At 43.6% G+C, this 21,485-nt stretch overlaps 1 protein-coding gene across 3 annotated transcripts in view; it reads right to left on the reverse strand.

Moving 5' to 3' along the window:
- pik3ap1 (phosphoinositide-3-kinase adaptor protein 1) overlaps positions 1-21,485 on the reverse strand; it is a 108,798-nt gene that overhangs the window by 52,270 nt on the left and 35,043 nt on the right. For all 3 annotated transcript variants that reach the window (XM_048563574.2, XM_048563573.2, XM_048563572.2), the window contains 2 exons: positions 9,422-9,591; positions 7,372-7,516 (listed from right to left, as the gene is read on the reverse strand). In XM_048563574.2, coding sequence (XP_048419531.1) covers positions 7,372-7,516; positions 9,422-9,591 — 315 coding nt within the window. The remainder of the gene's footprint in view (positions 1-7,371; positions 7,517-9,421; positions 9,592-21,485) is intronic.

The following is a 21,485-nucleotide window of genomic DNA, read 5'->3' on the forward strand; positions in this document are numbered from 1 at the left end:
TACCTCTGTAACAATTTTAAACCCCTCTACCGAGTCTATGTTAGTTAAAAACAACTATCCAACGATTCTAATCTCATTTTCCAAAATTTAGCCTGTAACTTTGTTTACCTTGGCATCCAAGTGCACCCCTTAAATGTTAAGAGGGTGTCTGTCCCTACCATGTTTCATGCAGTGAGTTCCAGATTCCCATGATCCTCTGGATGACAAAGGTTTTTCCTCACATCTCCCCTAAACCTTCTGCCCCTTAACGTTAAATCTAGGCCTCCTTATCATTGATTCTTCCATTTAGGAGAAAAGTTTCTTCCTGTCTACCCTCATAATTAATATATCTTAGATGTCACCTTTCAGTTTCCTCTGCTCTAAGGTAAACAACACCAGTCTGTAGAAAGTGTGGAGCTGGAGGAACACAACACGCCGGGCCACATCAGAGGAACAGGAAAGCTGACGTTTTGGGTCGGACTCTTCTTCAGAAATCATTTCTTCAGAAAAGAAGGGTCCCGACCCAAAACTTAAGCTTTCCTGTTCATCTGATGCTGCCTGGCCTGCTGTGTTCTTCCAGCTCCACACTTTGTTACCTCTGACTCCAGCATCTCAGTTCTTGATTTACTGGTCTACACAAGCTCTCTTTATAACTGAAACACTTGCAGCGAGGAATGAGCTGGAATTCAGAGCTGGTTGACAGTCCCATTCCTTCTCACTTTGCCAATGTAAATCCCAGCTTGATAAAGAACAGACTGTAAGTGGTATGTCTAGTGCATGAGAAACGTAATGCAAATGGTTTCATGATATGTGCTAACGAATGAATGAAAATTTTGAAAAAAAATGAGACATTTGTTTACTTGACTTAATGTCGGTTATTCATTCCTTATTAGCGTTTTTGATTCATTCCTTTTTATGATGTGATCATCAGTCCTTTCAAAGGAGTTACAAACAAAATTGCTACCACATACATCACATTAGAAAAATGGGGAGTTAAGAGTTTAATGATGACCATGAATCCACTGTCAATTTCGGAAAAACCCATCCAGTAGGGAAGGAAACTGCTATCCTTACCCGGTCTGGCCTACATGTGACTCCAGACCCACAGCAATGTGGTTGACTCTCAACTGCCCTCTGGGCAACTAGGGATGAGCAATAAATACCGCCTAGCCAGCGATACCCTCTTCCCATGAGTGAATAAAGAAAAATGTTCTCCGACCATCAGTGGGCAGAAGGCAAAGATTGGGGATTGGTAGAAACAGGGTCTTAAATGATAAAAAAAGGACCAAATAAACATCTCTGAAAGTGAATAAACAGAATAATGTTTATAAAATAGCACTCAAACCAAGAAAAAGTTTCCACCATGGAAACTGGTGAAATTTTAAGGTACACTAACACATCTGGAATTGAGTTCTAATCTCAGTATTGGTGAGTGTAAAACAATTGTCAATTGTTGTAAAGTCCTATCAAGTTCACTGATGTCTTTTAGGGAAGGAAATTTGCTGTCCTTAATTGGTCTTGGCTGCATATGACTCCAGATCTACAGCAATGTGATTGATTCTTAACTAGTCTCTGAAATCCACTGAAGTTAGCCACTTTGTTCGAGGGCAATTAGGGATGGGCATCAAATACCAGCCCAGCAAGTGACACATACCACCCAGGGTTGATGTCGTGGGTGATTTTAACTTCCCATATATTGACTGGGACTCTCAGTGCTTGGGGCGAGGATGGGGCAGAGTTTGTACAGAGCATCCAGGAGGGCTTCTTGAAACAGGATGTAGATAATCCAACTAGGAAGGGGGCTGTACTGGACCTAGTATTGGGGAATGAGCCTGGCCAGGTGGTTGATGTCTCAGTAGGGAAGCAGCTCGGGAACAGTGATCACAATTCAGTAAATTTTAAGTACTGATGGATAAAGATCGGTGTAGTTGTCAGGTGAAGGTGCTAAATTGGGGGAAGGCTAATTACAACAATGTTAGGCAGGAACTGAAGAATGTAGATTGCAGGCAGATGTTTGAGGCCAAATCAACATCTGGCATATGGGAGACTTTCAAGTGGAAGTTGCCTGGAACTCAGGTCCAGCACGTTCCTGTAAGGATGAAGGCTAAGTGTGGCGAGTTTAGGAAATCTTGGATAACAATAGATATTGTGAGCATAATTAAAAAGAAAAAGTAGGCATTTATCCAGGCTAAGAGGCTGGGAACACACAAAGCAAAAGTGGAATACAAGGAAAATTGAAAGAAACTTAAGCAAAGAATCAGGAGGTATAAAAGGAGTCATATAAGGACATGGGCCAACAGGATTAAGGAAAATCCCAAGGCTTTTCATATATGTATAAAACGAGTGAAAGGGCAGCCAGACAGAAGGTTGGCCTATTCAAGGACAGGGAAGGGAATTTATGTGTTGAGCCAGAGGAAATGGGCGAGGTATTCAATGAGTATTTTGTGTCAATATTCACCATAGAGAAGGACTTGGTGGATGATGAGTCTGGAGAAGGGTGTGTAGATAGTTTGAGTCGTGGTGAGATCAAAAGGGAGGAGATATTGGGGGTCATAAAAAACATTAAGGTAGACAAGTCCCCAGGACCAGATGGGACATAACCCTGAATACTGAGAGAGACAAGAGAGGAAATTGTTGGGACCTTGAGGGAAATCTTTGTATCCTTACTGGTCCCAGAGGATTGGAGAATAGCCAATGTTGTTCCTTTGTTTAAGCAGGGTGCCAAAGATAATGCAGCTAATTACAGGCATGTGAGCCTTACGTCAGTGGTAGGGAAATTATTGGAGAGGATTCTTCGAGTCAAGATTTACTCCCACTTGGCAATAAGTAGGCATATTAGCGAGAGGCTTTGTGAAGGATAGGTTGTGTCTCACACACGGTTGAGTTTTTTTGAGGAAGCGACGAAGGTGATCAATGAGGGTGGGGCAGTAGATGTTGTCTACGTGGATTTCAATAAGGCCTTTGCCAAGGTCCCTCATGGCAGGCTGATCCAGAAGTTAAAGTTGCACAGGGTCAGAGGTGAGCTTGCAAGATGGATAAAAAAACTGGCTCAGTCATAGAAGACGGAGGGTAGCAGTAGAAGGATGCATTTCTGAATGGAGGGCTGTGACTATTAGCGTTCCTCAGGGGATCATTGTTGGGACGTTTGCTGTTTGTAATATACATAAATGATTTGGAGGAAAATGTAACTGGTCTGATTAGTAAGTTTTACGATGTCACAAAGGTTGGTGGAATTGTGGATAGTGATGAGGACTGTCAAAGGATACAGCAGGATACAGATCGGTTGGTGACTTCGCAGAGTTTCATCTGGAAAAATGTGAGGGAATACATTTTGGAAGGCCTAATCCAGATTGAAAATATACAGTAAATGGCAGAACCGCTATGAGTTGTTATAGGCAGAGGGATCTGGGTGTGTAGATACACAGGTCACTGGAAGTGCCATCACAGGTGGAGAAGGCAGTCAACAAGGCACATGGCCTGCTTTCCTTCATCGGCCGGGACACTGAGTTTAAAAATTGGCGGTAATGTTGTAACTTTATAGAACCTTAGTTCGGCCATATTTGCAATATTAGGTTCAGTTCTGGTCGCTACACTACCAGAACGATGTAGTGGCTTTGGAGAGGGTAAAAAAAAATTACCAGGATGCTGCCTGGTATGGAGGGCATTAGCTATGAGCAGAGACTGGAGAAACTTGGGTTGTTCTTACTGGAACTGTGGAGGTTGAGGGGCAACCTGATGGAGGTCCACAAGATTATGAAGGGCATGGATAGAGTGGACAGTCAGAAGCTTTCTCCGAGGGTGGAAGAGTCAGTTGTCAGGGCCATAGGTTTAAGGTGCAAGGGGCAAGGTTTAAAGGTGATGTGTGAGCTAAGTTTTTTATACAGAGGGTGGTGGGTGCCTGGAACTCGCTGCCCGGGGGGATAGTGGAAGCAGATATAATAGTAACTTTTAAGGGGCATCTTGACAAAATCGCGAATAGGATAGGAATAGAGGGATACGGGTCCCGGAAGGATAGGGGATTTTAGTTGCGATGGGCAGCATGTTGGAGGGCCGAAGGGTCTGTTCCTGTGTTGTAATTTCTTTTGATTAAATAAAACATAGTTTGAATGCAGCAGCTATAAATGCATTACCTGAATATCTGGAACAAGTAAGCAATGGCAACTGTCAGACTTTCAAGAAATCCTGCCGAGTAGTGAAGGTATAAACAAACAGTATGGGTTTGTGAGAGGGAATTGCTGGTGAACAATCACTTTATATTCTCTTTGAGGGCAGTAGATTGTGTAGCTGCTGTTTATAGAGTTTTATTGGAACCTCTAGAATGGGCTAAGCCCCTTATGGAACATTATTCAACGAAATCATCAGAAACTATTTGCAGAATGGGAAGCAAAAAACCCAAGATTGGTTTATGATCCATGGAGGAGCCTTAGCTGAGAAGAGGTAAATGTTGGGTATGAAATGAAGGACGTGAAGGTTCTTTTGCTCGAGGAGTACCTAAAAACAATTTACCGTTATGTCCCAGCACCCATCTTCACCCACTGTTCCAGGAAGTGGTGCTAACCCAGACGAACAGGGAGAAGGGAATTCCCTCCCAAGGGCATTGTGGATAGCAGTTCAAGAAGGCAGATCACTACAACCGTCTCACTGCAATATTTAGCTCACAAGCCAGTGGTATCCACATCCCATGAGAGAATGAGAAACAAATAAATACATTGTGGACCTGGATCCTAGTCCATGTCCTACTGCCATCTAGTTGTTGTAGGCATGGGAGGACAGACAAGTCACTTCCAATCATATGGAGAAAGAAACAAGGACGAGGTGGTAAGGCTGGCTTAGGCCTCACTGTCCATATTTTCTGCCCATTTCCATAAGAACCACGTCTGATTTTGGACAGTCTCATGGAGGAGAATCCTGACCTAAGTCTGCTGCGATTCTGAGCAAAGAACAACAAACAAGAATTGCAGGTACCAAAAATCTGAAACAAAAGCTGGACATGACAGAAAGCTGGCATGTTTAATTCACAGCCTGGCTATGGGATTTGGTTAGCCCAGTTGGACGGATGGCTGGTTTGCAATGTAGAGTGACGCCAACAGCGTGTGTTCACTTCCAGCACTGGCTGAAGTTACCATAAAGGACTCTCCTTCTCAACCTCTTTCCTCACCTGAGATTTGGTGACCCTCAGGTTAAACCACCATTAGCCCTCTCTGTCCAATGAGAGAACAGCCCTCTGGTTGGGTAAGAATGTGACAAATTTCCCTTTATGATTCTGGCTCCCTTTATTCAACTCAAAAGCAACTTATCTCTCCTCACCCAGGTGCTCCTGGACATGCTGAGTCCAGAGGACATTAAGTCAGATTGGAGTCACATGTAGTCTTGACCAGGTAAAGATTCTAGATTCTCTTCACTGGAGAGCATTTGTGATGGGATAGTCGGGTAATCTTTCTAGCAGCAAGCCTACAGCTATCATGAATTATTTATAGAATTCAATTTAATGCATTGCCAGGATACAATTGCAAACCCGCATCTTCCTCATTTACTTCACAAACCTTTCACTATCCTTTCAGAAGAATCATGAGAAAGCAATTGATGGGGGTAAATTCTGCCATCCAGGAGGGTCTTGGTTAGTTGGTGTAAAATATAAGAAATAGGGTAAGTCCCTGGGATATTGGAAAACTACACATCTGTCAGGTTGGGATCTCCATTCAGAAAAATAGGCAAAATCATCACTAAGTGGCAGAGTGCCATTTCCAAACATAGGCGTGTTCCTGATACAAAGTGGAAGCTCTCCCCTATACACTCATACCATCTCAAAATTAAAACTGCTGAATCTGGCTCTCCTGATTTTGTTTATATAAATGACATTCTGGACAGATTCAAGATAAGACAACAGAATATCACCAAAAATCACCCCTCCCTACCTCCCCACCTATACTCTCCTCTCCACCTATCTTCTTTTCTCTCCATCTTTGGTCCGCCTCCCCCTCTCTCCCGATTTATTCCAGTTCCCTCACCCCATTCCCGTCTCTGGTGAAGGGTCTAGGCCCGAAACGCCAGCTTTTGTGCTCCTGGGATGCTGCTTGGCCTGCTGTGTTCATCCAGCTTCACACTTTGTTATCTTACACTTGAAATGGAAACTGCTCTCAAGCTGGTACCGGCATGATAGGCTGAATGGCCTCCTACTGTGCTTTTATCTCCTTAAAGGCTGAGGCTCTTTATCAAAGAAGAGTTTATTCATGCAATTATCCAGGATGAACATGTATTTTTGAGACAGTATTTACAAGTTTCAATCAGACACCATTTGATCATCAGATGCCATTTCTGCCACCTCCAGCAAGATGCCATCACCACACACATATTCCCCTTCCCTCCCTTGTCTGCCTTCTGCAGGGACCGTTCCTTTCGGGACACCCTGGTCCATACTTCCTTCACCCCCAACACCTCCCCACAGCCCTACGGCACCTTCCCCTGTAACTGGTGAATGTGTAACATCTGCCTATTTGCCTCCTCCCTCCCCAGTATCCAAGGGTCCAACATACCTTCCAGGTGACGCAACACTTCACCTGCAATTCCAAGAATCTAGTCTACTGCATTCGCTGCTCACAGTGTGGTCTCCTCTGCATTTGGGAAACGAAGCGTAGATTTGGCGACCGCTTCACAGAACATCTACGTTCTGCTCACAAAAAAGACCCTGAACTACCTGTTGCCTGCCACTTCAATGCACCACCTTGCTCCCTGGCATCTCTGTCTCTGGCTTGCTACAGTGTTCCAGTGAATCCCAGTGCAAGCTGGAGGAACAACACCTCATTTTCGGCTTGGGGACCCTACGGTCCTCCAGACTCAATATTGAGTTCAATAAGTTTAGGCCTAAACTCTCCCATGTCCAGGCCCCCCACCCCACACAGCAGTCCTTGTTACCACATAGCCTGCCATTGTACACCCCCTGTTATTAGTCTCTAACAGACCCCATTAACAACTATTCACCCTCCCAGCCTGATCATTCGCAACTCCTTTGTCTGCCCAACTGTCTTTCTCTCTCTTTGGGCTCTATCCTATCGTTTACTCTATACCCCACCCACCCCCCTATTTTCTGCGTATAAAATGACGTTTTCTCAGCCAGCATCAGTTCTGAGGAAGGGTCATTGGACCTGAAACGTTAACTCTGTTTTCACCTCCACAGATGCTGCCAGACCTGCTGAGCTTTTCCAGCAACTGTGTTTTTGTTCCTGATTTACAGCATTCACAGTTCTTTTGGTTTTTACAAGTTTCAAGTCAGGAATTGGACAACAAGAGACGTGAAGGAGGAACTGGATGAAAGCAGAACAGAAATGGATCTGAGTATGAATGTAAGCTCTGTCCACTTGAGGCAAGTTTCTAGCTCTCAGAGCTGAGTCCTACCTGGTGTTTGTGCGGATAATGTGTACTCATTAACAAACACTGCTGGAACACGAACAGAAGCCTTTACACCCAATGCAAAGTCAATTTCACATTTTACTTTGGTGTCCAGTTTGACCTTCAGAATAACAAAAATCTGCTGTGGGGTCTGAAATTAAACACAGAATGATATAGAACAGTTAGCACATTGTAGCAACACTCACAAATCTTCCAATGTTTCAGAGATAGCAGGAACTGCAGATGCTGGAGAATCTGAGATAACAAGGTGTAGAGCTGGACGAACACAGCAGGCCAAGCAGCATCAGAGGAGCAGGAAAGCTGATGTTTCGAGCCTAGGCCCTTCACAAAAAGGCTTTCTGAAGAAGGGTCTAGGCCCGAAATGTCAGCTTTCCTGCTCCTCTGATGCTGCTTGGCCTGCTGTGTTCATCCAGCTCTACACCTTGTTATCTCAGAAACTTCCAATGTGTTGTTCATCAATGGGGCAATGTGCAACATTCTGTCCTGTGATATGAATTATAGTTAAAAAATACATACAACTACAATAATTAATATATAATAAAAACAAAATATTGTGGATTCTGGAAGTCTAAAATAATATTGCCAGCTTCAATAATTTGTTCTCTATCATTCTATAATCTACTTCTACTCTGCCTTCTCTCTCTCCTTAATTCTTCCTGTATGTCTCCCTCTGTATTTGGCCTGATTGTCACTGCTGGTATCTCACGGTAGCCACCACCTCCTTATGGTATGTGCTACAGAGTAAAGGTTATTTGAAGTAGTTTGCAGACACCAATCCTCCTTTTTCTGTACTGTGTCTGAGGCATGTCCAATGATCAGCAGTAGAGGATACCACCACTGGTGATTCTAAACAGAAGAGGCACTTGTCTTGTTATTAAAACAGCTTATTACATGATAGCGTCATGTATAACTACACTATCAGTCAGGGTAGTTACTCAGTTTTTTTTTAATTCAACCTGTTCTGGGATGTTATTACAGATTGCCAGAGCAGGTTAAATGTGAACCCAGGCTTCGTGGATCATGCTTATGGACACTATCATTATTTCACAAGATTTCAGGGTAATTGCTGGGATTCTGGAGAGCAGTATCCAATACGTTTGCTCCCTATAATCACTCATGTCAAATCCCTCATTCTTAACCGAAGATTGTGTCGTGTTATCAGATTGGATGGAGTGAGTACAACTTCAACATTAACTATTTCAGAACCAGTATCTTACACAATGCTCTGTCTTCCAACAATTTCCTATTTGACTTACACACACTTCTCTCAATTTGATTCAGCTACTTCTCCAGTTGCTTTCCCACTCTTTGGCCAAAACCCCTTTTGAAAGTCTACTGTCTCCTTAGACTTCTCTTTCCCTCTCTATACGGGAGGCACAGAATCTCACATTATGAGGACAGCTTATATAGAAGTGGCTTGTATTTCTGAAGTATTGAGGACTGAAGAACTGTCGATGAAATCTTCACTATGAAGTTCTTAAAGCAGACACACAGAGGGAAACTGCTTCCTCTGACAGGGAATCACAGTGGCTCAGTGGTTAACAATGCTACCTCACAGCACCAAGGACCCAGGTTCAATCCCAGCCTTTGGTGACTATCTACACGAAGTCTGCACATTCTCCTCATGTCTGCATGGGTTTCCTCTGAACACTCAGGCTTCCTCCTAAAGTCCAACGATGTGCAGTCCAGGTAAATGAGCTATGGGAAATGTAGGATTACAGGGATCTGGTTGGGATGGTCTTTGGAGGGTTGGTGTGGGCTTGATGGGCCAAATGGTCTACTTCCACACTGTAACGATTCTATGATAACAGGTTGAATAATCTACTCTTGCTCCTATTTTCCTATTTCTATATGTACTTCGTTCATTACGTTATTAGCATTAATCAATTCTTCTAAACTGAGAGCTTGTATGCACAACCGAGGCATGAAATCAGCACCAGGTTCACATGTTATGTTTCAAAGCAACTCATTTTTGGTGACACAGGAAAATACTGTATGGCAATTGAGTAAGAACAACATGACAGTCAATACCTACCCCACATTGGATCCTGTCCGGTAGAACTTTCACAGTATTTTCTTGTGGCTCTCTGAAAGTTTGGGAACATAGCTCCACAGTGGATTTTGCTATGTTATTCCGCACCTTGGCTTGAGGCTCAACTTGTTGTTCAGATTCTGTTGTGTCACAGCCCGAGTCTCTGCTGTAGCCTGATGACATAAAAAATTCCAGATGTTTGAGTAACCGTTATAAAGAGGTATAGGAGCATTACTCAGGCTTATCAAACTCCCAAGATTTGTGTTGAGTCTCTGCACTTCACTTCATCACTGACACAGCAGCAACAATCATCCGTGATTGACAGACACTCAAAAATGTAAACAATCTGAGTGTAAACTGATGCTTGTATCAGAGATAATAGGAACTGCAGATGTTGGAGAATCCGAGATAACAAAGTGCAGATGAAGGGTCTAAGCCCGAAACATCAGCTTTTTTGCTCCTAAGATGCTGCTTGGCCTGCTGTGTTCATCCAGCTCTACACTTTGTTATCTCGTAAACTGATGCTTGATCCTTTTGGGGCAGGTGTGTTTGACAGTAGAGAGTCTGTAGGCCACACTGCGTTCTGTCGAGGAGGGTGATTGACAGATTTAGGCAGGCTAGTGGAGAAGGGGTTGCTAGGTGAGTAGGTGGGGATTGAGCTGGTCACGCTCTGACCATTTCCATCCTCCCCTTCACCCCACTCTCAACTCTAAAAGAACCTGCCCATAAAGTAGGCCTAGAGAGGGGGAAAACTGAGGCTGAAAGGCAGCTGACTTCCACTTCCCAATTTCAGGTGAATTCTGCCCAGGCTTGCTCGGAGTGGTGGACCACAGTCAGCGTTAGTTAAGCTCTGCTCCTGGTCTCCATTCTGCTCCCTCCCTCCTGAGCAGAAACTGGGGCCTATCTGTCTCCTTCTAGCTCTGCTTCTTAACAGAAATGGCAAAAGACATTTTATTTTAGCCCTACTGCTTAACATTTTTTAATGTCACTTTTATTGATAACTTACTTAAGTTAACTTTTTGCTTTAGAATGGTATTTTTTGTTTTTGAAATTCATGTTTATCTTGTCACAGGCTTTTCCTTTCTGAAATGTGCTCATTGACCCCCTGTGAGTGAGAGATAATTTGCAATAGGTCTCCCTCTCTGACTCCTGCAATTTTTAAGTAACATTAAGATTAATAGGGAACTACAGCAAACAACACGGTTTATATCCATGATAATGGGAACTGCAGATGCTGGAGAATCCAAGATAATAAAATGTGAGGCTGGATGAACACAGCAGGCCCAGCAGCATCTCAGGAGCACAAAAGCCGACGTTTCGGGCCTAGATCCTTCACCAGAGACGGGGATGGGGTGAGGGTTCTGGAATAAATAGGGAGAGAGGGTGAGGCGGACCGAAGATGGAGAGAAAAGAAGATAGGTGGAGAGGAGAGTGTAGGTGGGGAGGTAGGGAGGTGATAGGTCAGTCCAGGGAAGACGAACAGGTCAAGGAGGTGGGATGAGGTTAGTAGGTAGGAGATGGAGGTGCGGCTTGGGGTGGGAGGAAGGGATGGGTGAGAGGAAGAACAGGTTAGGGAGGCAGAGACAGGTTAAGGTGGCAGGAACAGCAACTCATATTCCGCTTGGGAACCCTGCAGCCCAATGGTATCAATGTGGACTTCACCAGCTTCAAAATCTCCCCTTCCCCCACCGCATCCCAAAACCAGCCCAGTTCGTCCCCTCCCCCCACTGCACCACACAACCAGCCCAGCTCTTCCCCTCCACCCACTGCATCCCAAAACCAGTCCAACCTGTCTCTGCCTCCCTAACCTGTTCTTCCTCTCACCCATCCCTTCCTCCCACCCCAAGCCGCACCTCCATCTCCTACCTACTAACCTCATCCCACCTCCTTGACCTGTCCGTCTTCCCTGGACTGACCTATCCCCTCCCTACCTCCCCACCCATATTCTCCTCTCCACCTATCTTCTTTTCTCTCCATCTTCAGTCTGCCTCCCCCTCTCTCCCTATTTATTCCAGAACCCTCACCCCATTCCCCTCTCTGATGAAGGGTCTAGGCCTGAAACGTCAGCTTTTGTGCTCCTGAGATGCTGCTGGGCCTGCTGCTATCATCCAGCCTCACATTTTATTATCACGGTTTATATCCAGCCTGGGCTCCAACAGCAAGGCTGAACTTTGTTGCAGATGCATTAATTCCGATTTATACTAAGAACAGTTTCAAATCACCAGCTGTTAATCTATACCTGAATATGTGTATTGCGTGAAGGAAGTAATTAAATTCTAACTGGAAGTGATCATCCGTTAAACTTGGTGATCTCAATGGATCATTGTTCAAGAACAATGTTTCCACCGTCTTGTAGTTGAGTATCCATGGGTGATAGTTATGATAGCCCAGATGGTAGGGCAGCCAGACTCACAGGGAGCTGTGCTGATTGTTAAGACAGCCAGGGAACTTGTGGTCTCTCAGAAAGTTGTTCAGAATTGCTGAACTGTTACAGTGCAGAAGGAGGCCAGTCATCCCATTGTGTCTGTACTGGTTATATCATCTCGTACCAATCTCCTGCCTTTACCCCATATCCCTACCCACCTTTTCTAGCCAAATAACTATCCAATGCCCTTCTTGAATGCCTTAATTGAACCTGGCTCCACCACACTTCCCCGAAGTGCATTCCAGACTCTAACTACTTGCTGAGTGAAAAAACTTCTCAAATCACCCTCACTTTGTTTGTATGTCAATGTGCCTCATCTTTAAATCTGTGCACCTCTTTTTTTTTAACAAGGGGAACAGGTTCTCCTGATCTACACTACCGAGCCTGCTCATTATTTTGAAACCAGATCTCGACTCAACTTTCTTCTTTCAAGGCAGAACAGTTCCAACTTCTTCAACCCATTCACATGACTGATGTTCCTCATTCCTGGAACCATTCTAGTAAATCATTTCTGTACTCTCTCTATCGCATTAACATCTTTTCAATAATAGGCTGTCCACAACTGTACACAACACAACAGATGAATTCTAACAAATGTCTGGTGCAAAACAGTAATATGGGCAAATGTTGAAAACTAAATCTCTCTGATCTAGGGCTGAAGGGACTGCATTCTCTGTCCTCTCTGTCACAGGCTCAGATGAAAACAGCCTGGCTTGGGCTGTATCTGTATTGAACTTGGTGGAAAATTGGTGCCTGCAGTGAGTGCCTCGCTGTGAAGGTCAAATGACCCTCAGCTCCCACCTCCCTGGGTCAGGAGGCAGGTTCACCATTGGTAAGATGGCAACAGCACCATATCTAAATAGACACATGAACACGAGACACATGAACATGAGGATGGATACCGTGCATAGGCAATATGCAGCAGGTCCAAATAAGGTGCAGGAATTGGCGCAGGCTTGGTGGGTCGAGGGGCCTGTTTCTGTGCTGTATTGTATTATTGCAATAAAAAGGCCCTGAATGGGTCTTTATGTCTGTAAATCAACTGTTCACTTCCTTGAGGTGGGCACTTTGCCCATTGACAGTCACGCCATCACTGAAATCACAGGGATGCCAGTGTTCTATGGCTCTTTTCCATGTTACCGACCCAATCTCCAAAACAGGACTGCCTCATTTGTGGGTCAGGAAAAACAGGTAGAAACTGAAGCCTTGGGCTTGGAGCACCATAACCAATGCACCCTGTAATTTTGTTCTGGAGTGTTTGGGCTGTTTACTTAAGCGCATACTGTAAATTATTTTGCATAACTACACCCATGGGAACCTGAAGCACTGACCTCTGGCTTGCTGTGCAGTCAGGCACTCCTGAGAGTACACTAGTTATGAGGATCAAGACCACAGAGAATTAAGCTTCAGAGAGCCAGTAATAGTCTAAGCAACTATTGTGCAATGTTTGGTGGTGGGGCAGGGTAGAGAGGAGAAGCTATTAAAGAGTTCAGCCATCACTAGCCAGAGGTCAACAAATAACTTCAAACAGTGTCAGCAGATTGGATATGAATTTTGGGGAAGACTTGAAAGATCCCAATGTTGTAATAACACAGAGTGGAGCTGGAGGAACACAGCAGGTCAAGCAGCAGAGGAGGAGCAGGAAAGCTGACGTTCCGGGTCAGGGCCCTTCGCCCAGTCATTTCTGAAGAAGGGTCTAGGCCTGAAACGTCAGCTCTCCAGCTCCTCTGATGATGCCTGGCCTGCTGTATTCCTCCAGCTCCACACTGTGTTATCTCAGACTCCAGCATTGGCAGTTCTTACTATCTCACAATGTTGTAAGTTCTGAGTAACATAAGTTGGAGCATGAAAGAGAAATAGAGAAATTAAGATGGCCTTTTTCATGCCATCCATTCTCAGTCAATAGACCTGGAGAAAGTGGCTACAATCTATAAATGGAACTAAAAGAAAGCAAGGTGCAATATGATATCAATGACGCTAACCACTGTAAATAGACTTTGATTGAATTAGGTGAAATCCTGCGGAAATGAGAAAATGCTTTCAGAATCTATTTGCTGTGGCAGTTCCCCATTTTTATAATTCGTACATCTATAAACCAAGTATTTCCATCTTTCACTTTCCCAGCATTACAAACTGTTCCATCATGACAAAAGTTCCAACAGAGCAGCCATGAAAAGAGTGAGGATAGTGTGCAAAAGTTGGGAATTTGGGGACTGTGGGAATTCTGTGCAGTGGGAATTACACCTTCGTCTTACATCCAGCACTTGCATTAATTCATGTTAGTTTGAGGCAGTAGGTATCTGGATAGTTTTGCTCCAGACGTCCAACACATCTCATGCAGAAGTACAGGCTCACAGTGGGGTTGGTGTGACTAACAGTGGAAGGGGAAGAATCCAGGTGAAATAGACAATGAGAAACCACAGAAATTGATCAAATCCTACAAGTACAATGTGCGTCTTCTTTGAGAGGGTAACAATGATTGGAAAGACAACCAGAACCTGCACAATTGCACCGTACAGCAGTGGGATCAAAGAATAGGAGGAGGAGGAGGAGGAGGAGGAGGATAGTAATGCGGTGATGGTAGGGGATTCCATAAATATGGGTCCAGTAGCATCATTTCTAAGCAGGGTTGAGAATCTCACATGGCTTTTTCTCTCTTCGTGCCAGGAAGAATGACATCTTAAAACCAGTCTGAAGGGATCTTGGAGGAAGGGGGATGATTCATTATGGAAGCGACTTAGAGAAGAGTATGTTTGTGGCACATCAGGAAGCAGGGAAAATTAAGGAACAGAACCCCCAAATTTTACAAGTGGTAATATGTCGAGTTCAATGGCTCTTGTTTGGATCTCAGTTATGAAGTTACATTAGACTCAAAATGTTACCTCTGTTTCTCACTCCACAAATGCCAGCAGACCTGCTGAGTTTCTCCAGCATCCACAGTATTTTATTAAATTCACTGCATCTCAGTCACATCTCAATTAGTATCAGGATAAACAGAATAAAAAGATGAGCACGGGGGTGAAAGAGGAGTTTGCTGAAGTGTCATTCCATTCCACGGGACACTGATACTGGGACAAACAGACAGATTATAGGAACAAATTGAATGAAAGCTAAGTGGGAGGCTATGCTGTGCGATGGATACAGAGATGCTTCATTGTGATTTGGGTCAGCTGAGTAAGTGGGCAAATGCATGGCAGATTCAGAGTAATGTGGATAAATGTGAGGGTATCCATTTTGGTAGCAAAATTAAGAAGGCAAACTATTATCTGAATGGTGATAGATTTGGAAAGATGGAAAGAGGCCTGGGTGTCCTTATACACCAGTTGTTGAAAATGAGCATGCGAGTGCAGTAGGCGGTGAAGAAGGCAAATGGTACTTTGGCCTTCACAGTGAGAGGATTCGAGCACAGGAGCAGGAAGTGCTGCAATCGTATAGGGCCTCCATCATACAACACCTCGTGTGCTGTTTTGGTTTCCAGGAAAGTGCGTGAAAATGATAAGGATAGGTGGTATAATGAGATTCACGTAAATCATCATGATGTAACTGGTCATATGACTCTGACATCATTAAGAGAGACAAAGCCAGTCTAGGATGAGCATGTGAAGAGACAGAAGTCTCAGACATGGCATTTGGGAAGTATGTTTGAGAATTTACTCTGTACAATCATAAATAAAGGAATTTACTGGATGTTGAGGAACCTTATATACAATAAGAAGTAAGTAGCCTTAGGAACACCACTTGTACAGAGATCCTACAGCAGAGAGATACCCCAGACTAGGTCCCACCAACGCCTCAGACACTCAACCTCTCTCTCTCTGTGACCCAGAACTGCATGGCTACTGAGTCAGACACTTGTAGACAGAGCCTACAAAGACATGGGGCAAAACACATTCTGGGGTGACCTGAACCAGGGCAAACGGAGAGCACTGAGAAATCTGGGGTGGTTGGTCACCCTGAATAAGAGTTGGGGGAGTAGCCTTAGCAAACAAGGATGAAATCACACTGAAGGCAAGAGAGGATGTAACAAGACATAAGTAAGCTCTAGAGACTTCATTGGCTGAATTAGAAAAGGATTTAATTAGAAAAAGATTAAATTCCGTAATGGCTTCCGGTTGCAGCTGTGAAATTGTACGGTGTAAATATAACTGGAGATAAATGAGCAGCAAAGGTACAGGGGTTTTAATGGGGAATTTTAACAATCATACAGATTGGAATGTGCAGACTACCCACAGGTCAGAAAGGGGATGAATTTTTGAGCATCTCTGAGATCATTTCCTGAAGCGATATTTCCTAAATCAACAAAGGGCCGTCCCATATTCAATGCTGTGATGATCAATGAGATAGAATTACATAAGATTAGGTGAGGCTGACTTTGAAGAAGTGAGACAGAGACTGTCCACAGTGACCAGTGTGAAACTGTTAATAAATGAAACAGCTCTGCAGGTGGTGTTCCAAAAAGAATTTACAACAATCCAGGTCCAGTCTATACTCCAAAGGGGTATTATCTCCACTTGCTAAAAAGGACAGCTAATATTAGATAATGAAAGACGTAAGAGAAATCATCAAAATTTGGAAGAAAAAAGAATAAAACTGCTAAATAATCAGATCCTGGCAGAGGGGAAAGAGTCAAAGAGCAGCAAATAGTTACAAACAAGATATTAAGAGCAAAAAAGGACAATTTGCAAAAAGGTATATCAAAGTTCATGCACATTCCTTTACAATGAGATGAGTAAGGGAGGTGTTACAGACCACGCATTTTTGTCAATGATCAGACGGAAATGGTGGACACACTAACTTGCCTCAGTATTTACAGTTGAAAGATCAGTACAAGATATTCCTGGCAAGATCATGAATCAGTGTCAGTGACTCAACAAGTGTCTTGTAAACACTGATACAGAGATTAATGAGTGACAAATGCCCAGCACCCAAGGTTTCAAAGGTGAGGTTATTGCAGATGATCAGACTACAATTCCCCCAAATTTCCCTTCATTCTAGAACCATCCTCTGGAAATTGGATACTTGTACTATTACCCTGTTCTTTAAAACAAAAAGGTGGCAAAGGGAATCCACTGAATGATGGACTAGTTAATATCTATTTAGTATCTATTGTTGGGAGATCTCCTCAGAGTATCATTAAGGATAGAGTGGCTAAAGACCCAGGGAGGGGGCAGATTTGTACCAGATGTTTGAAGGTGGGTGGTGGTGAGTGGGGTAGGAAATCTCATAAAAAGCAGTGTGCGGCTGCCCAGTGGCCCCCAGATTGGCCTGGACGTGCCAGATATTTTATAAAGTAGGGTTGGGGGATCCTAACTTGTAGGACACCCTTTGGGAGATCCCCCCATCACCTGCCCATTTCCAAGGTAATAACTCGCTTTATCCCTCCCAACTCAGCTTCTCAATGGCATTCAAGAACTTCAGTTCCCTCACTGAGGACCTGCCAACCAAGCCTTGGCAGCAAGCTGCCAGCCCTCCAAATGCCCCTCTAAGGCTGGTCCTTCTCCCAAATGGCGGTGATAGTCTTCCTCCCCTTGAGCCATTTAACAGCCTCTTAAATGGTTGTGGGCTAGATGGTATGAGTGGGAATGGTGTCAGAGAAGAAAGCCCTGCCATCCAAACAACAGTGCCCTTGACGTTATTCAGCTGATCAGAGAGCTGGCATGGGAGGGCCAAAATAGATTTGTAAAGGACGGGTCTTACCTGATGGATCTGATTACATTTTTGAAGAGGCGTTTGAAATAGTGAATGGGGAATGCCCAGGGAAGTTACTTAATGGATTTCCTAAAGGCATTTGATAAAGTCCCTCAGAGAATCCAAAGTTGAAGCTCAAAGAATCTGGCTGTAGGTAGAGTGACAGGAAACAGAGAGTAGGGATAATGAGAAAGTACTCAAATTGGCAGAATGTGATGGTGTCCCTTAAGGATCTGTAGGGGTATCAACTATTCAACTTATTTATCATTGACTTAGATAATGGGATAGAAAGCAATACATGTAAATGTATCAATGGCACAGCACTGGGTGGCATTTCAAACAATCAGAAAAAAGGATGCAGCACCCGCAGCCCATTTGGCCCAACATGTTTCTACAGGCTCTTAGCGAGAGTAACTATTTCATCATTTCTCCATGGCCCTGCAAATTCTTTTCTCTTCAAATAATTGTCTGATGCCCCCTTGAAAGCCATGACTCAATCTTCCATCACGGCAAAGTGAACTGGTGATGTAATGTAACTTCTCTGGATTAGCAATCTAGAACCTTACGTGTTTGAATCCCACCATGGTACATGGTGAAAATTTTGAATTCCTTACAATCTGAAATCATGATGACTGTTTAAATAACCATCTGGTTCACAATGTCCTTTAGGGAAGAAATCAGCCACACTTACCGTGCCTGGCTTACATGTGATTCCAGACCCACAGCAGTGTGTTGGGTTCTGAAATGGTAGAGCAAGTTGCTCAGTTTCAAAGTCAATGGGCAACAAATGCTGACCATGCCAGTGATGCCCACGTCTCAAAGAACAGGAGAAATACGTGGATCAAGAAAAGCAATGGATCTCTTAACAACTCCTGAGGGACCTCATTGTACACCTTCTTCCAGCCTGGAAAACACTGTTCACCACTACCCTGTTTCCTGTCACTCAGCCCGTTACATATCCATGTTATATAAAAACTGAAAAAAGTGTGAATGCTGTAAAAGGACAAAAACAGAAACTACTGGAAAAGCTCAGCAGGTCTGGCAATGTCTGTGTAGAAAGAAATGGAGTTAACATTTTGGGTCCGGTGCCCCTTCCTCAGTTCCGAGGACTGAAATATTAACTCTGATTTTTTTTCTTCACAGATGCTGCAGACGCGCTGAGCTTTTCCAGCAACTTGTTTTTGTTCCATACCCATAAGGTCACTGAGTCTTTTTAGATTAGATTCCCTACAGTGTGGAAACAGGCCCTTCAGCCCAACAAGTCCACACTGCCCCTTACAGCATCCCACCCAGACCCATCCCCCTATAACCCACACACCCCTGCACACTTTGGCAATTTAGCCTGGCGATCCACCTAGCCTGCACATCTTTGGACTGTGGGAGGAAACCGGAGCACCTGGAGAAAACCCACACAGACACGGGGAGAACGTACAAACTCCGCACACACAGTTACCCGAGGCTGGAATCGAACCCGGGTCCCTGGCGCTGTGAGGCTGCAGTGCTAACCACTGAGCCACTGTGCCGCCCTTTTAATCCATTGGATTTGACACTGACTAGCCTAGTATACAGCCTGTTGAAAGTTCACGTACACTCTGATGAAAGGTCTCATTAAAAATCTCAAATCAAATTAGTTGAACACAATTTTCCATTTACAAACTCATGCTGGCTTTCCTTATTTGTTCAAATGACTTTTATTTTTGTTCCATCATCATTTTTAAAAGCTTTCCTATTACCGAGTTGAACCGTCTAGCCTTTCGTTACTGTCTTCATCCTCGTACCTATTTTTGAAAATGTGCAACTCTCCAGTCTCAGGCAACATTCCTGGACTGAGGAGGGCAGGAAGATTATGACCAGTACCTCTGCAATTTCCCCCACTACTTCCTTTATTATCCTTGATTGTACTTGTTGCAGTCTTGGTGACTTATATAAGTACAACCTGCCTTTCTAATACTTGCTCTTTATCAATGCTCAGTTGGTCCAGTGTCTCAACAACCTCCTCTTTCACTGTGACTTTTGCACCATCTGCTTCCTTTGTAAAGAGAGGTGTAAAGTAGTCATTTAGTTCTTCAGCCATGCCCTCTGCCTCTATGTGTAAATCCCCTTCTTGGTTACTGCAAGCAGTAGAAATAAAAGCATAAAATTATGTATGTAACAGATCAATGAAGGGGTAAGAACATGGCTAACAGGATTTCAATGACAACTGTAATCTACTGTGCTCCCAAAGGCCTAACAACTTTGGAGTCCACAAATAGAATTCATTAAAATGACATTAACAGCAGCAAAAGAATAGAAAAGGCTAATTAAAACCTATCCTTTATGTATTGAATACCAGAATACAAGGGTGAAAGTCAGGTTTCCAAAAACTCTCATTAGACCAAAGCGGGAGTCCCCTGAGGAGCTCTGCTCTTGAGAGCTGATTAAAGATATAACGGTCTTTGGGACAGCGCAACATGGGCTTATTGAACTGATACCTGATATCGTCAGATTAAGTTCCAATGTGAGATTACAAACTAGGATTATAAAGTGAAATTTGCAATGATAAAAATTATTGAGATATTGAAGGAGAATAAAAAGGATACAGAAAAATTATTTCCACTGATTAAGGAGTCTTAAACTACAGGACCAACAAGTGAAATTGGGAAACTCTTCTACACATAGAGTTTTGGAACTTTCTTCTTCAAATGAAAATCAATGAGGGATTAATTGTATTTAGAAAACTGACAAGTTCTTGTTTTATTCATTCATGGGATGTGGCCTTCACTGACTAGGCAGAGGATATGGGGCAATGGAGTTAGATCACTTCCCAGTGAAGATTACACTGAGTGGGGCAATACTCTCCAGGGCTTTAATGACCTCCTCCATTCCCTTTATTTCCAGCACACAAAGTTCCCTTTTGCTAAAAGGGAGATAATGTTGTGGATAACTTTCTTTGTTTCTTTCTCTTTATTCATTCACGGGACGAGGGAATCGCTGATGAGGTGACATTTATTACCTATCCCTAATTGCCCAGAGGCATTTAAGAGTCAACTACATTACTGTGGTCTGGAGTCACATGTAAGCCAGGCCCAGCAAGGATGGCAGCTTCCTTCCCTAAAGGACATTAGATAACCAGATGGGTTTTTCCTGACAATTGACAATGGATTCATGGTCATCATTAGACTCTTGGTTCCAGATATTTTGTTGAATTCAAATTCCACCATCTACCATGGCAGGGTTTGAACTCAGGTCCCCGGAATGGTTATCTCGGTCTCTGGATTAACAGTCCAGTGATAGTACCACTAGGCCGTCATCTCCCATTGTTATACACTAGAAGATAGACCATATTTAAACAGAATCCAAATGCAAACTTTTACATCAGAGTTGGTTTCAGTTAGCCATACTGCACAAAAGTCTCTGCACTACACCACACCTCACCCCCCACCGATTACAAGCTCCCCATATTTTTACAACCAATTTGAAATCTTCCTTCATTTATCCATCATATTCCTTCATTCTATTAGATCTTCGACCATATTAGACAATCAGAGTAACATTGTTGGACTAGTAAACCAGAGGCCCAGGTTAATGCTGAAGACAGGAATTCAATTTCCACCACAGCAGCTGAGTGGGGATTGGGAGAGTGGGCAGCCGTGTTTGAATCTAGTTAGCAAAATCTGTAATTGAAAGATGGCCTCAGTAATGGTGGCCATGAAACTATCATCAGTTCTCACTAAAACACATCTTGTTCATGACTGCCCTTTAGGGAAATAAATCTGACATTGGTGGAACTTTATCACACAAAAGATGACCACCAAACCTTCTTCTCTATCTGGGCATATCCAAGTTCGGCATCAGCTAAAGTCCAGGAAGCGTGTGCAATTGGGTGTTCCTCTCCATTAGACCATCTGTGAGCCAACACTACTATTGATGTGCCAAAGGGATCAATGCTGGGATCTCAACTGTTTATGATTAATA

This window comes from Stegostoma tigrinum, chromosome 37 (genome assembly GCF_030684315.1).
Source record: "Stegostoma tigrinum isolate sSteTig4 chromosome 37, sSteTig4.hap1, whole genome shotgun sequence".
NCBI classification, from domain to species: Eukaryota; Metazoa; Chordata; class Chondrichthyes; order Orectolobiformes; family Stegostomatidae; genus Stegostoma; species Stegostoma tigrinum.